The sequence below is a fragment of the Canis lupus genome, chromosome 5 (genome assembly GCF_048164855.1).
Source record: "Canis lupus baileyi chromosome 5, mCanLup2.hap1, whole genome shotgun sequence".
NCBI classification, from domain to species: domain Eukaryota; kingdom Metazoa; phylum Chordata; class Mammalia; order Carnivora; family Canidae; genus Canis; species Canis lupus.
Genome location: NC_132842.1, coordinates 36,886,161 through 36,899,601, shown reverse-complemented (window position 1 = coordinate 36,899,601; position 13,441 = coordinate 36,886,161). Strand labels below are relative to the sequence as shown.

Genomic DNA, 13,441 nt, shown 5'->3' with positions numbered 1-13,441 from the left:
TCATTCAGGTGTCTGTTCTTAATTTAGTTTGGTAGACTAAGGAGCGAAGTGGTCGCTCTGAGCATGTTGGCAGGGCTTATCCACTTTGATATGTACTCTTAGGTAAATTGAAAGCACTTGAGGTTGGGAAACCCCAGTGTCAGTCTGATTAGGTCTTTCCACTTGAGCTGGCCAGGTTACTCAAGTCTATAAAATCTCCTACCCAAAAGGAAAAGGCATAGATTGAAAATGTAAAAGATTGATGGGAGAAGAGTAGTGGAGATCCGCATCACTCAGGATACACTAGGTAAGGCTTCAATATCAAACAACTCCAAATCTCCATAGCTTAACACAATGGAAGTTGATTCCTTTCTTACACTACATATCTATAAAGTTCAGCATGGAGCCATTATAGTGGTCAGTCAGGGATCCAGGCTTTTGGAGACTCCATCTCCACCTATGCTTTTAGGATCACTATATTGGGGAAAGTAAATGTGTTAAACCATGCACACTCTCTTAAAGATTTAGCCCAGAGTAATATTATCATTTCTTTTTTTAAGATTTTATTTATTTATTCATGAGAGCCACAGAGAGAGAGAGTCAGAGACACAGCCAGAGGGAGAAGCAGACTCCATGCAGGGAGCCTGATGTGGGACTCGATCCAGGGACCCCAGGATCACACCCTGGGATGAAGGCAGCACTAAACCACTGAGTCACCCAGGTGCCCCTGTATCATTTCCTCTCATATTTTATTGGCCAAAAGAAATTACATGGTCATACATAATTTAAAGAGAAAGTAGAATTGAAAAAAAAATAAAGAGGAAACAATTGAAATTCTGCCAGGGGCGCCTGGGTGGTTAGTGTATTAAGCATCCATCTCTTGATTTTAGCTCAGGTCATGATCTCAAGCCCCAAGTCAGGCTCCGTGGTGCCTGCTTAAGATTTTCTCTCTCCCTCTGGCCCCCCTCCACCCCGCCATGCGAGCGCTCTCTCTAGGAAAGGAAGGGAGGGAAGGTGAGAAGGTGGGAAGGTGGGAAGGAAGGAAGGAAGGAAGGAAGGAAGGAAGGAAGGAAGGAAGGAAGGAAGGAAGGAAGGAAGGAAGGAAGTTAATTCTGCCATGTGTCTGAGAGGAGAACTGAAACATCTGTAATTGGTCCTAGTGATTATCATAGCATTTTAATATTAGTCAGCACTCAATGTTTAGATGGTCACTTATTTCCACTACCCATATTACCCTGCCCTCAATTTTGCCAGTGGAACCTCTAATATAATGACTCTCCTTTTCGCTGTTATAAGAAATCAAAACTCCAGACTTGTGCTAGGATCAGAGAAATAGGTTGCTCTTGACTGCAGTGGGGAAAAGTGATCTGTTACATATTTAACCACTTTTCAGGCAATTTTTATATGATCCTCCATGTTTGGCACCTTATCATCATTTCCAGAGTATCTCAGGCTGACAGCTCTGATGCTTCTGAGTATCCTGAAGTTTAAATAGGATTGGTTCTCAGCTTTTCCCACTTCAGTATTGGTAATTGGTTGTCAGTCTACTAAGTCATTCATCTACTTTCTAGCCACTAAGATTATTCTCCGTTGTCTTCTACATTACTCTTTCCATTCTTGTAAGTTTATGTTTTTGAAAATAGCTCTTCACTTTTATGTTACTGCATATTTAAATGAAGTAAATTAAAGGTGCATATCCAATCCACCAGTTTAACTCAAAATAAATACCCTTGAATTTTCCAGACAAATAGACTTAATGTTTTATTGGTTAAATCTTCTGTGGTTATTATTCTATTTAATTAATTTATCTCTTATACTTACAATCAATTTATTTTCTTCATTTTTAAAAATTATTTTTTTAAATCTTGGGTTGTTTCCTTTTCTATTTGTTCTCAATAAATCTTGATTTCTAAGACATGCATGTAAGCCTCACAATTTTCTCTAATCATTCTTTGGTTCTTATCTTAAATATCACTTTGTTAAAGAAGCATACTATATCAGCCAGAATTATGTTCTATGTAATTTCTATATATAAATATGTTCTCTATAATTTCAACCTGATACTGTAAAAGAACCCATAGCAACAATGGCTAACACAAAATAAAATTTTATTTTCTCTCATAAAAGTTTAGTAGCTTGAAATGCATTCAGTGTTATCTGGGATCATCACTTTCCATCTTTTTGTTTTATCATCTTCAAATCATGGCCTTTACTTTATAATACAAGATAGCTGCATAGTATCCATCCATTATATCTCCTCTTAGACCAAAAAAAAGGAGAAAGGAAAGGCTTTGTCTTCTTTTTTTTTTTTCTTTGTCTTCTTTTTTAAAGACTACTTCCATGGAATATTCCATGGGACTCATATCTCAATGGCTATAACTTAGTCACAAGACCACTCTCAATCACAACAAAAGTTGGAAAATACAATCTATAGCCCATATGTCCACATGGGCAACTAAAAATGAGAGCTCTATTAGTGAAAATAAGGGTAGAACATACATTTGGGTGAAATGAGTAGTCTATGTCATACCCACTCAGACCACACCTATAGTTCCCACTGCTCACTAGGAGCAGATAGGGTCAACTAAACTGCCTGTTCGCATTGCTTATTAGAAGAGCACATGGTTGCATTTCTACATATAGGTGTTGTGATTTGAATAAAAGAATTCTTGTTCCACTGAAAACTTAGCCCCAAAGCAATAAATGAATTCAGTTGCTGGGACAAGATTCTCTTTGAACTAATGATGCTTCCTCAGGGTGCTATTGGCAACTGTCATCCATTCCTACTTCTTCTTATGACTTTTTAAGAATTCTGGATCTAGAAGTCTTAAATCTCCATTTTAAGGATTCTTTTGAATTATTTTCTGGATGTAAATTTGGCTTTACCAGTGAAATGCCTTTGGATGATCCTGAGAAGATAGGCAAAGGTCATCTACCTACTGTCATTCCTGTTGACCAGCAAGGTCAGAGAGATGTGAGTGCTTGCAACCAAGCCAGCATTTCTGGGTCTAGCCATGAGTTTCAGAAGGAATTGGAGGCCACTGTGGCACCAAGACTCTAGGTTCCAGTGCATTGTCACCAGTTTGGGAGGTGATGGTGGAAGAAGACATTGTGGAAGCAACAGTTTTGCTAGTAATAGCAGCTTCTTGATTTCTGTACTGCAACAATAGCAGAATGCCTTCAAAACCAGTTCAGTGCTGGCTCTCTCGCTTTTGCTTGTCCAGTTCTTATGATTTTGTAATTCCTTCTAGCAAACATCTTTTCTGGTTAGATATACATTGAGTGGCTTCTGTTTTTTATTGTCTTCAATTCTTAATAATTCACCTAAATTCAAAATTGTACACCTTCACTCAAATTATAAGGAATAGGAGCTTCTCAATTAGAGTTTGTAAAGGAAAGGAAGTAAAGTATAAAATCATCAAGTAGTTAAAGCGCTATTTCCTTAAGCTAACACATATTAGTTGGCTTAAGAATAGAGAAGAATAAATTACAGGTACATTCCTGAAAAACCAAGGATGAAAATATTTAATAAATTTAATATATATACACATTATAAATATAAATTTATGTATTTAAAAACAGACCATGGTCTGAAACCAAATCATAGATACTTTCTTTATCCCTTTATATGTAACACAAAAAATAAAATAAGTTTAAAAAATTTCATTGTTTGGAGCCCCTCGGTGCCTCAGTTGGTTTAACCTCTGACTCTTGATTTTGGCTCAGATCATGATCTTAGGGTCATGGGATCAAGCCCCAAGTAGGGCTTTGCCTTCTGGCAAGGAGTCTTCTTGGGACTCTCTCTCTCTTTCTCCTTCTTCCTCTGCCTCTCCTCCCTCTCCCTTTAATATAAAATTTTAAAAATTTCATTGTTTGTGAATAAATAAGAAAAGTGCTCAACATCACATCATACATTTTAAAAGATGATGGCTTACAAATCCTAAATTATAAATTGTTATCCTAAATGATGAAGCAAATATCAAATAGTGTAAACAGTACATGAGCATTTTATAAAAATAAAATATTTTGTTGTAGTTTTTAAGTTTATATAGCCAGATGATAAAATAACAAACTGAAATTCATTAATTTATTCAACTCTCATTCATCTATATTTACTTCAACAAGTATTTTCCTAAGCATAATAGAAAAAGAGCCCTCTCTATGGAGGGATTAAAGTTTAGTGGGTGGGTAATGGGCACTGAGGAGGGCACTTGATGGGATGGACACTGGGTGTTATGCTAGAAGTTGGCAAATTTAACTCCAATAAGAAATATACAAAAAATAAAGAAAAAATAAAAATAATAAAGTTTAGTGGGCAAAGGAGATCATTTGTCTGGACAGAGTACCCAATGAATGGAACAGTGGCTTCAAAGAAAAATAGCCTCATATATCATTGGAATGATGGCAAAATTGAATCTTCAAATTGAAAAGACATTAGGCAGAGCTTCTCACTTCTGAAATTGATGGTATAGATAATGCAGATGACCCTCACCTGGAAAATAATAAAGAATAACGGCCAAGACTCTTTTTTTAAAAACTGCTTAAGGGGATCCCTGGGTGGCTCAGCAGTTTAGCGCCTCCCTTCGGCCCAGGGCATGATTCTGGAGTCTGGAGATTGAGTCCGGGGATCGAGTCCGGGGATCTAGTCTGGGGATCTAGTCCAGGGATCGAGTCCTGCATTGGGCTCCCTGCATGGAGCCTGCTTCTCCTTCTGCCTGTGTTGTGTCTCTGCCTCTCTCCCTCTCTGTGTCTCTCATGAATAAATAAATTAAATATATTTTTTAAAAACTACCTAAAAAAAATCAAAGAGGTAAAAACAGTAGAAAACATAGTGAAAAGAAAAACCAATTTTTGATGGAAGCCTATAACGGAGGGGTAAACAATGTATCAGAACAACGAAACTTATTAAAGCATTTAAAAATATTTGCTTGTGGGCCTTGATTTGGTGCTGTTCATGAGAGTAAATAAATTATCAATCAAGACTCAGGGCCAAGCAAATTTGCAACATATTATACAAAGATCCTCCCCATTTTAAGGGACCCCATAGGGCTACACCCTACACACACACACACACACACACACACACACACACACATACATAGGGTGTGTATATATAGATACACACACAACATATATATATATATATATACACACACGTACACACATACATATATATGTTTACATAGTATAGGTATTAACAAATCTAAAGATGCTTCCTCTCCTCATCTCCAGGGAATTATACAGAAGCCCCCCCCCCATGTTAAGTAGAGCAGAAGAAAAATAAAAGATGTCTGGGTAACTGTAGCTACAGATTGGTCCTCATGTGTGTTTATATTTTCAATATGCATGTTGAGTTGTGAGAAACATCAAGCCATAAACTTAGTTTGCAGTGATTCCCTACTGATAGTGATTCAAGGATCCTAGCTGAAACCAATGAAAATACATTATGAAGGATGAAACATGCAACCTAGGCTTTGAGGACATCCTACAAATAAATTTTCAAGGGCAATCAACCATATGAGTCACACAAAGAAGCAAAAATAACATACATGAGAAGAATCAGCAATAATACAGCAGAAATAGACCCACAAACTTTAGCTATCAGAAGTCTCAGATAGATTTAAAAACCAATTATGCTTACCACACATAAATAAATAAATGACGTACTTGATAATTTGCATAAACAGTTTGGCTGTTATGCACTGTCTCTTAAAATATAAGTCTAAATTATGGGGATTATCCTTTTAAAATATATTGTAAATACTATAAACACTGATAAGATACTAGATATACCATAGAGCATAAAAGTGAGGAGAGGAGGGAGGATATGAAAGAATGCTTCTTTGCTCATTTTGAAGCAGGCAGCTAATTGATGCTAATATCTTAATATGCATCATACCCTTGTTTTTTGATCTTATACGGATTATTTAAGCTTAAGCAAGATCTATAGTTTCATATAATTTGCTTTATTACATTCAAGTAAACCGTGATAGTTTTAAATCTAGCAATTTACTATAGAACCATTTTATGAAATTATTTTCATCTATTAACTTATTAACTTGTTCTTATATGCATTCATAGAAATCTTTTAAGGATGTTGACTTAATAATTATTTGGGTGGTGAAATAATGATGCTGATTTCCTTTGTTTTCTGGTATGGAGTTCCCTCAAAAAGTTAAAAATAGAACTATCTCTGGACCCAGCAATTGCACTACTGGCATTTACCCAAAGGGTACAAAACTATAGATTTGGAGGGGTACCTGCACCCCAATGTTTGTAGCATCATTACCAACAATAGCCAAACCATGGAATGAGCCCAAATGTCCACTGGCTGATGAATGGACAAATATAATGTATATATTTAGAATAGAATATTACTCAGCCATAAAAAAGAATGAAATTGCCATCTGCAACAATGTGGATGGAGCTAGAGTATATTATGCTAAGTGAAATAAGTCAGAGAAAGGCAAATACCACATTATTTCACTCATGTGGAATTTAAGAAACAAAACAGATGGACATATGAGAAGGGGGGCAAAAAGAGAGAGGGAAACAAACTATAAGAATCTCTTCGTGATAGAGGAAAAACTGAGGGTTGATGGAAGGAGGTGGGTTGGGGATGGGCTAAATGGGTGATGGGTATAAAGGAGGACACTTGTTTTGAAGAGCACTAGGTATTATGTGTAAATGATGAATCACTAAATTCTACTCCTGAAACCAATATTATACTATATGTTAACTGACTAGAATTTAAATAAAAATTTGAAAGGTGAAAAAAAATCCTTTGTTTTTTTGTTCATCTTAAATATGTGCGAACCATGTGACTATATATTATTTTAAAAGAATGAGAATCATTATTCTCATATTTACATATCCAAACCATTTATTATGAAAAAGTAATCATAAGTCTACAACATTTTTTCTGTTTAACAGGGATGGAATTCTTTAAAATTGTATCAGATGGTCTTGTTCAAAGATACCATTTTTGAAAGAAAATATTGAGCTTAGGAAAAACACCCAGATAAAATACTAGTTTCTTTGAGGAAAGACAATAGCGTTTTCACAACAACACTACAGAGATCCAACCATTTCCAAAGTAATAAAAATTTTTGTATAAGTGAAAAGTATTTTTAAGATTGAAAGTCATCATTTACAAGACACTATGCTGATGATAATCAGAAAACACAATTCTCCTAGTCATAACAAGGTATTACTGAACAAGCTCAAACATCAGGAACCTGAAAACATTGCTGACCTCCAAAAATCTGATCTCCCCCCCAAGATTGAGAAACGTCATTTCTCCACTATGCACATGCAAATGTGACTTGGCTAAAAATAACAACAGCGAAGACAACAAACACCCAGAGGCTCAGAATGTAAATACTTCAACAAGCTGAAATAGGGGATCCCTGGGTGGCGCAGCGGTTTGGCGCCTGCCTTTGGCCCGGGGTACGATCCTGGAGACCCAGGATTGAATCCCACGTCAGGCTCCCGGTGCATGGAGCCTGCTTCTCCCTCTGCCTATGTCTCTGCCTCTCTCTCTCTCTCTGTGACTATCATAAATAAAAATTTTAAAAAATTAAAAAAACAAGCTGAAATAACTATAAATATGGCAATCATTATTAATGTATGCATATGCCGCTCTGTATGTGAATGAACAGGTTGCAAACTAATAATACATTAATTATTATCGTTTATCTCCTCTTAAGGTGAGATGCTTAACTGAACCCAAAATGATCTCTAAAGTTAGAGTTTTCCTCGGTGGCCCTACCAGCCCCTTCACCCACGAAATTGGGGATAATGGGCTTGAGGAACTTGAACTCGCTGGTCCCAGTCCCTCCCGCCAGACACACCTCGTACTGGTAGCTCTGGGACAGGGTCCCCGCGCCGCTGACGTCCACCAGGTGGCCCGGAAAGTGGCCCTCGGGCACCGCGCAGCCACCCCCCGACGCCGCCCCGCTCCTCCTGCACAGCCGCACCGCCACGAACGCCAGCGCCGAGCACAGGAAGAGCGACGACACGGACGCCAAGGCGATGACCAGGTAGACGGTGAGCGGGTCGGCCCGGGCCTCGGCCGCCGCCACGTCCGGCAGCGGCAGGTAGGGCTGCGAGAAGCCGTCCACCAGCAGCACGTGCAGCGTGACGCTGGCCGACAGCGGCGGCTCGCCATTGTCCTTGACCAGCACCAGCAGCCTGTGCCTGACGGCGTCGCGCTCGCTCAGCAGCCGGGCCGTGCGCACCTCGCCGTTGTGCGCCCACACGCCGAACAGCCCGGGCTCCGTGGCCTTGAGCAGCTGGAACGACAGCCAGGCGTTCTGGCCCGAGTCGCCGTCCACCGCCACCACCTTGGTCACCAGGTAGCCCGCCTCGGCCGCCCGCGGCACCAGCTCGGTGCAGGGCGCAGAGCCGTTCTGCAGCGGGTACAGCACGAAGGGCGCGTTGTCGTTGTCGTCCAGCACCAGCACGCGCACCAGCGCCTGGCTGCTCAGCGCGGGCGAGCCGCGGTCGGCCGCGCCCACGCGGACCTCGAAGGCCTGCAGCGCCTCGTAGTCCAGGGACCTGAGCGCGAACAGCTGCCCGTTGTCCGCGTTGATGGACACCAGCGAGGCGAGCGGCAGGTGCGGGTCCCGGGGCGGCAGCAGCGAGTAGGTGACCTGGGCGTTGGCGCCCGCGTCTCTGTCGGTGGCGCTCACGGTGCCGATGTGCAGGGCGGGGCTGTTGTTCTCGCGGACGCGCAGGGTGTAGGTGGTCTGGCTGAAGGCGGGGGCGTTGTCGTTGACGTCGGAGACCGTCACGGTGATGTTGTGCTGGGTTTTCAGCCTGGGGGTCCCCAGGTCACTGACGGTGATCGTGATGTTGTACTCCGCCTGGCTCTCTCTGTCCAGCGCCCCATTTGTTACCAAGGTATAGAAATTCTCGACTGATGGCCGTAGAAGAAAGGGGAGATTGTCATCTATAGAACAAATAACCTGTTGATTTTGTCCAGAATCTGCATCTGATACACTGAAAACTGCCACTACGATCTCTGGGAGGTTTTCGGGGATGGCACTGGTGAACGACGACATGGTCAATTGAGGAGTGTTGTCATTTACATCCAGAACCTTGATCACTAAAGAGCATTTCCCTGATAGTCCCCCACCATCTGTAGCCTCAATATCCACATGATAAGATTGAAACTCCTCAAAATCCAAAGTCTTTCTCAGTCGAATTTCTCCTGTAATTGCGTGTATTTCAAAGGGTTGATTAACGTCATCTACCTGAAACAGGGCATACGATACCTCCCCAAAGGGTCCTGCATCTAAATCTCTCGCTGAGACAGTGATTATCAGAGAGCCCAGGGAACTGTTTTCAGGGATCTGTGTCTCATAGAGCTCCTGAGCAAACTCGGGGGCATTGTCATTGATGTCCAAGACCAGGATCTGAATCTCCACGGTCCCAGACCGGGGTGGAGACCCACCATCCAGAGCCGTGAGAGTAAGCCTAAGCTCCGGCTGCTCCTCGCGGTCCAAGGCTTTGTCCAGCACCAGCTCCGGGAACTTCCTGCCATCGCTGCGATTGCGAGTGAGAACGTGGAAATGAGGATTGGAGCTGATTGTGTAGCTCTGAAGACTGTTGCTACCAGCATCTAAATCCTGTGCCATTTTCAAAGGAAATAGCTTTCCTGGTGTAGTAATTTCTGATATTTTTAGTAGCATTTCTCTAGCTGGGAACTCCGGGGCGTGGTCATTTATATCTCTGACTCGTAAAGTAGCCTGAAAAAACTGCAAGGGATTTTCCAGTAACACTTGGAAAGGTAGCACACATGGCTCAGTGGAGCCGCACAGCTCTTCCCTGTCCAGTTTTTCATTCAGCAGCAAATCATAGGTCTGTGGGTCAAGCTGCAAACACTGTCTGTTCCCCTTGAAAACAACCTGGGCACCCCGTGCAGCCATTTCTCCTTTCCTGAGTCCCAAGTCCTTTGTCAAATTGGCCACAAACGTGCCACTTTCTGACTCCTCCAGTACAGAATATTGAATCGGTTCTGAACCGGCTTCCCACAAAAGCATCCATATAATGAGAATTGCCACTTGCCTTTTCTTGCGATGTACTTTTGTTTGCGCCATCTCCATTATGTCTGATCCCAGAGGAAAAAATCCTTTTCCAGTCCTCACCACCACCTCCACCATCGACCCTCTGAAATGTCTTTGCTGTTGAATTTCCAATTCGTCTTATAACTTTTTTGGCGACGACTTCTGTCCTGGATGCTTCTATCTTATTTGGCTGTAAATGTGTTCTGTATTTTGGGGGGCTTCTGAATAAAATGAAGTCCACCGAATCTGCAGAACTCTTACTCACTCTCTTAGCCTGCACTGCCACCACGCGTTCAAATCAGTAACTTCAGGAGGTGAGTACAGGCAATACCAGTTCCCAAACCTGAGCCTTAGAATGACTTCCAGGTGGAGTCAGTATTTCTCAAATTGTAGTGTGTGAACCACATGCATAAATAATTACTTGGGAGTCACGAGTGTTTTTTTCAAGGTCAACTCCTGGGTTTCCCTCCATATCTTGAATGAAATTCTCTGATGGTGCTAACAGACGAAAATCTGCATTTAAATCTCTCTTTTTAAGTGATTCTCATGCATGCTAATATTTAAGAATCTGGTAATGTAAACTTCCTATAATCAATTTTTATTCTGTGGCAGTGAAATTTATCTCTGATGAGTAGTGTGATTTGTGAATCCAAGAAGTACACTATTTAAATGTCCCAACAAACAAATGAATAAACTATACAAAATGTAAAAGTTGTTTAGCCATGCCAATTAAAAATAAACAATTTTCTTTTTTAAAAAAATTTATTTATGATAGTCACAGAGAGAGAGAGAGAGAGAGAGGCAGAGACATAGGCAGAGGGAGAAGCAGGCTCCATGCACCAGGAGCCCGACGTGGGACTCGATCCCAGGTCTCCAGGATCGCACCCTGGGCCAAAGGCAAGCGCCAAACCGCTGTGCAGCCCAGGGGTCCCTAAAAATAAACAATTTTCTCTAAACTATATGGCTTATAAAGTGGCATGAATGACAGACTTAATTTATTTTGTGGTTACATCTGCACAGTAAGAGGAACAATTAGGCTATTAGGAGACATAATTACAATAGAAGTATCTAATCAATTAAATTATTTAAAAAAGGAAATGGCAGTGTACCTGGGTGTACAGTAGGTTAAGCCTGGGACTCTTGGTTTTGGCTCAGGTCATGATTTCAGGGTTGTGAGATGGAGCCCCCAGATGGCTCCAAGCTCCCTATGAGCCTGCTTAAGACTCTCTTTCCATCTTTCCTGCCATCACCCCCTTTGCATGCATGCGCACACACTCTCCCTCTCTCAAAGGAATCTTTAAAAGAGGAACTAGCAACAATCAGTAGTCTGTCATAAGTAGGCATTTTAGGATTTTACTTCATTTTTTATGGGTAGAATTGGTCATGATTTCATTCATTTTATTCTAACTTTTAAATCAAATTTCCCTCCTATATTAATTAATCAGGACTCAAATATATTACCCTGCTGTAAGGACATAATGCAAAGCAGAAAACAAACATTCAAGAATCACCTCTACTACCCTATCACAACAAAGATGACACTAGTTTCTATAAATAAACCCCATATAAGGTAATGTGAAAAGTGAATTACATTTGAATGGACTTCACGGAATTCAGTGATGGTTCATTGTGGCTATATCCATTTCCTTCTCACCAGTTTCTGCTCTGGCAAATAGGAAAATATGTCTCTAAATATCCTTAAAGTACATGAAATGGATCAGGGCCACATATAAGAACACAAAATGTAACTATTTCATTTCAGATTGATTTCATATTTATTGAGATGGGAAATCAACTGAGTTCAACCAAAGTTCACATCAGGTAAGAGCCAAAATGATGGAAGATTAAAAATGAGGATATTTTTCAAGATGTTTCAACTCTAGGTAAAATCAGTAAAGCTAAATAAAGCCTAAACTCTGAACAGATTAAATAATTTTATAGTTAAAAAGCATCTCTATCTACCCCGAAGGATAAAAGTAAGATTACTGTGATCAGCCTCCATGGTTCACTTGATAAATGTTACTGAGAATAGACTTCCTTGGGAATATGAATAACAAACTAATGAAGTAAAACCAACAATCATAAACATATTAGATGGGTTTAGTTTCTTCTTTGGAATAAAGTCATTTCCAACTCAATCTTAAGTGCTTCTTTCCTTCAGTGGGCATTCCGATTCCAGTTTAATGGCATCCCTGGCATCTGTGTAGTCATTTGTGCATGCTCTTTGTCCACAGTGTCACCAGGCATCTTCACATGTACCTTACTGGATTATTTTTCATTTTAAAGCAAATTTTACTAGCAGTACAGTATCTGTAAAACTCAATTTAGATCACTGAAATGTCTTTGAGAACATTGCTTGTTATGACAGAGAGGAAGAAAATCTTAATGTATAATACAAGGACACCAGTTGGTATGTGAAGAAATTGCCTTTTTATGGAAATGGATTACTTTAGATTCTTTCAAGAGAATGCTTCTGTTTTATTCTCTTTTGCTTTCCTTTGCTTTGCTAGAGTAGAATTGAATTGACATTTACAAACTTAAATCACAAGTAATAACTTTAACATTGGTGGAAAAAGTTCAACACAGAGAGCATACAGCATAACTTCAATGTACATATCACCCAGCTTTACAACATCTTGTCTTGTTTCATCTACACCTTCCCTTCCACTCTCCACCTCCCACTAAATGTTTGTTTTTGTATAGTTCTTTTCTTAAGGTAGTGTCTACCCAAATTGAAATGCACCAATCTTAACTGTACCATTTTTACAAATGGATCCATCCATGTAACCCACACTTCTTTCAAGATATAGAACATTTCCATCATTCATTGGGCATCTTGTTAATCATATTTCCAGCTTAATTTTAATAATTAGATGGCAAAAACTTGGTGTTCTCTGGACACAACATAGAAAGATAAACAATGTAAAAAAGCATCATACCCTATGCTCATTATGCTCATGTATGCTTATGTGAAGTGACAGATCATTAAGATTAATTTAACTGATTATTACCAGTCAGCTGAAATAATACTTTGATGAAACATTGTAAAGTATATTAAACTAGGTTTCATTTAGTTAGCTTACATTTATTCGTAGCTCTTCAAGCTGGTTTCCATTTTATGCTATAAATGTTTATTTTCCTTTCATTCCATTATAAATTTTTAAAATTCTAGTGTTCTAAATGTGAGACAGGAATCCATCAAAATCCTAGAGAAGAACACAGGGAGCAATCTCTTCAATCTCGACTGCAGCAACTTCTTGTTAGACATATCTCCAAAGGCAAAGGAAACAAAAGCAAAAATGAACTACTGGGACTTCATCAAAATAAAAGGCTTTTGCACAGTAAAGGAAACATTCGAGAAAACTAAAAGACAATGAACAGAATGGGAGAAA

The 13,441-nt window shown here is 40.0% G+C and overlaps 1 protein-coding gene across 1 annotated transcript; it reads right to left on the bottom strand.

Moving 5' to 3' along the window:
• Positions 1-6,844: 6,844 nt before the first annotated feature.
• LOC140633525 (protocadherin beta-6-like) lies at positions 6,845-13,189 on the bottom strand. Its single transcript, XM_072826200.1, has one exon. It carries the CDS (start codon positions 10,143-10,145, stop codon positions 7,698-7,700), a length of 2,448 nt encoding a protein of 815 aa, XP_072682301.1. The 5' UTR covers positions 10,146-13,189; the 3' UTR covers positions 6,845-7,697.
• Positions 13,190-13,441: the final 252 nt, after the last annotated feature.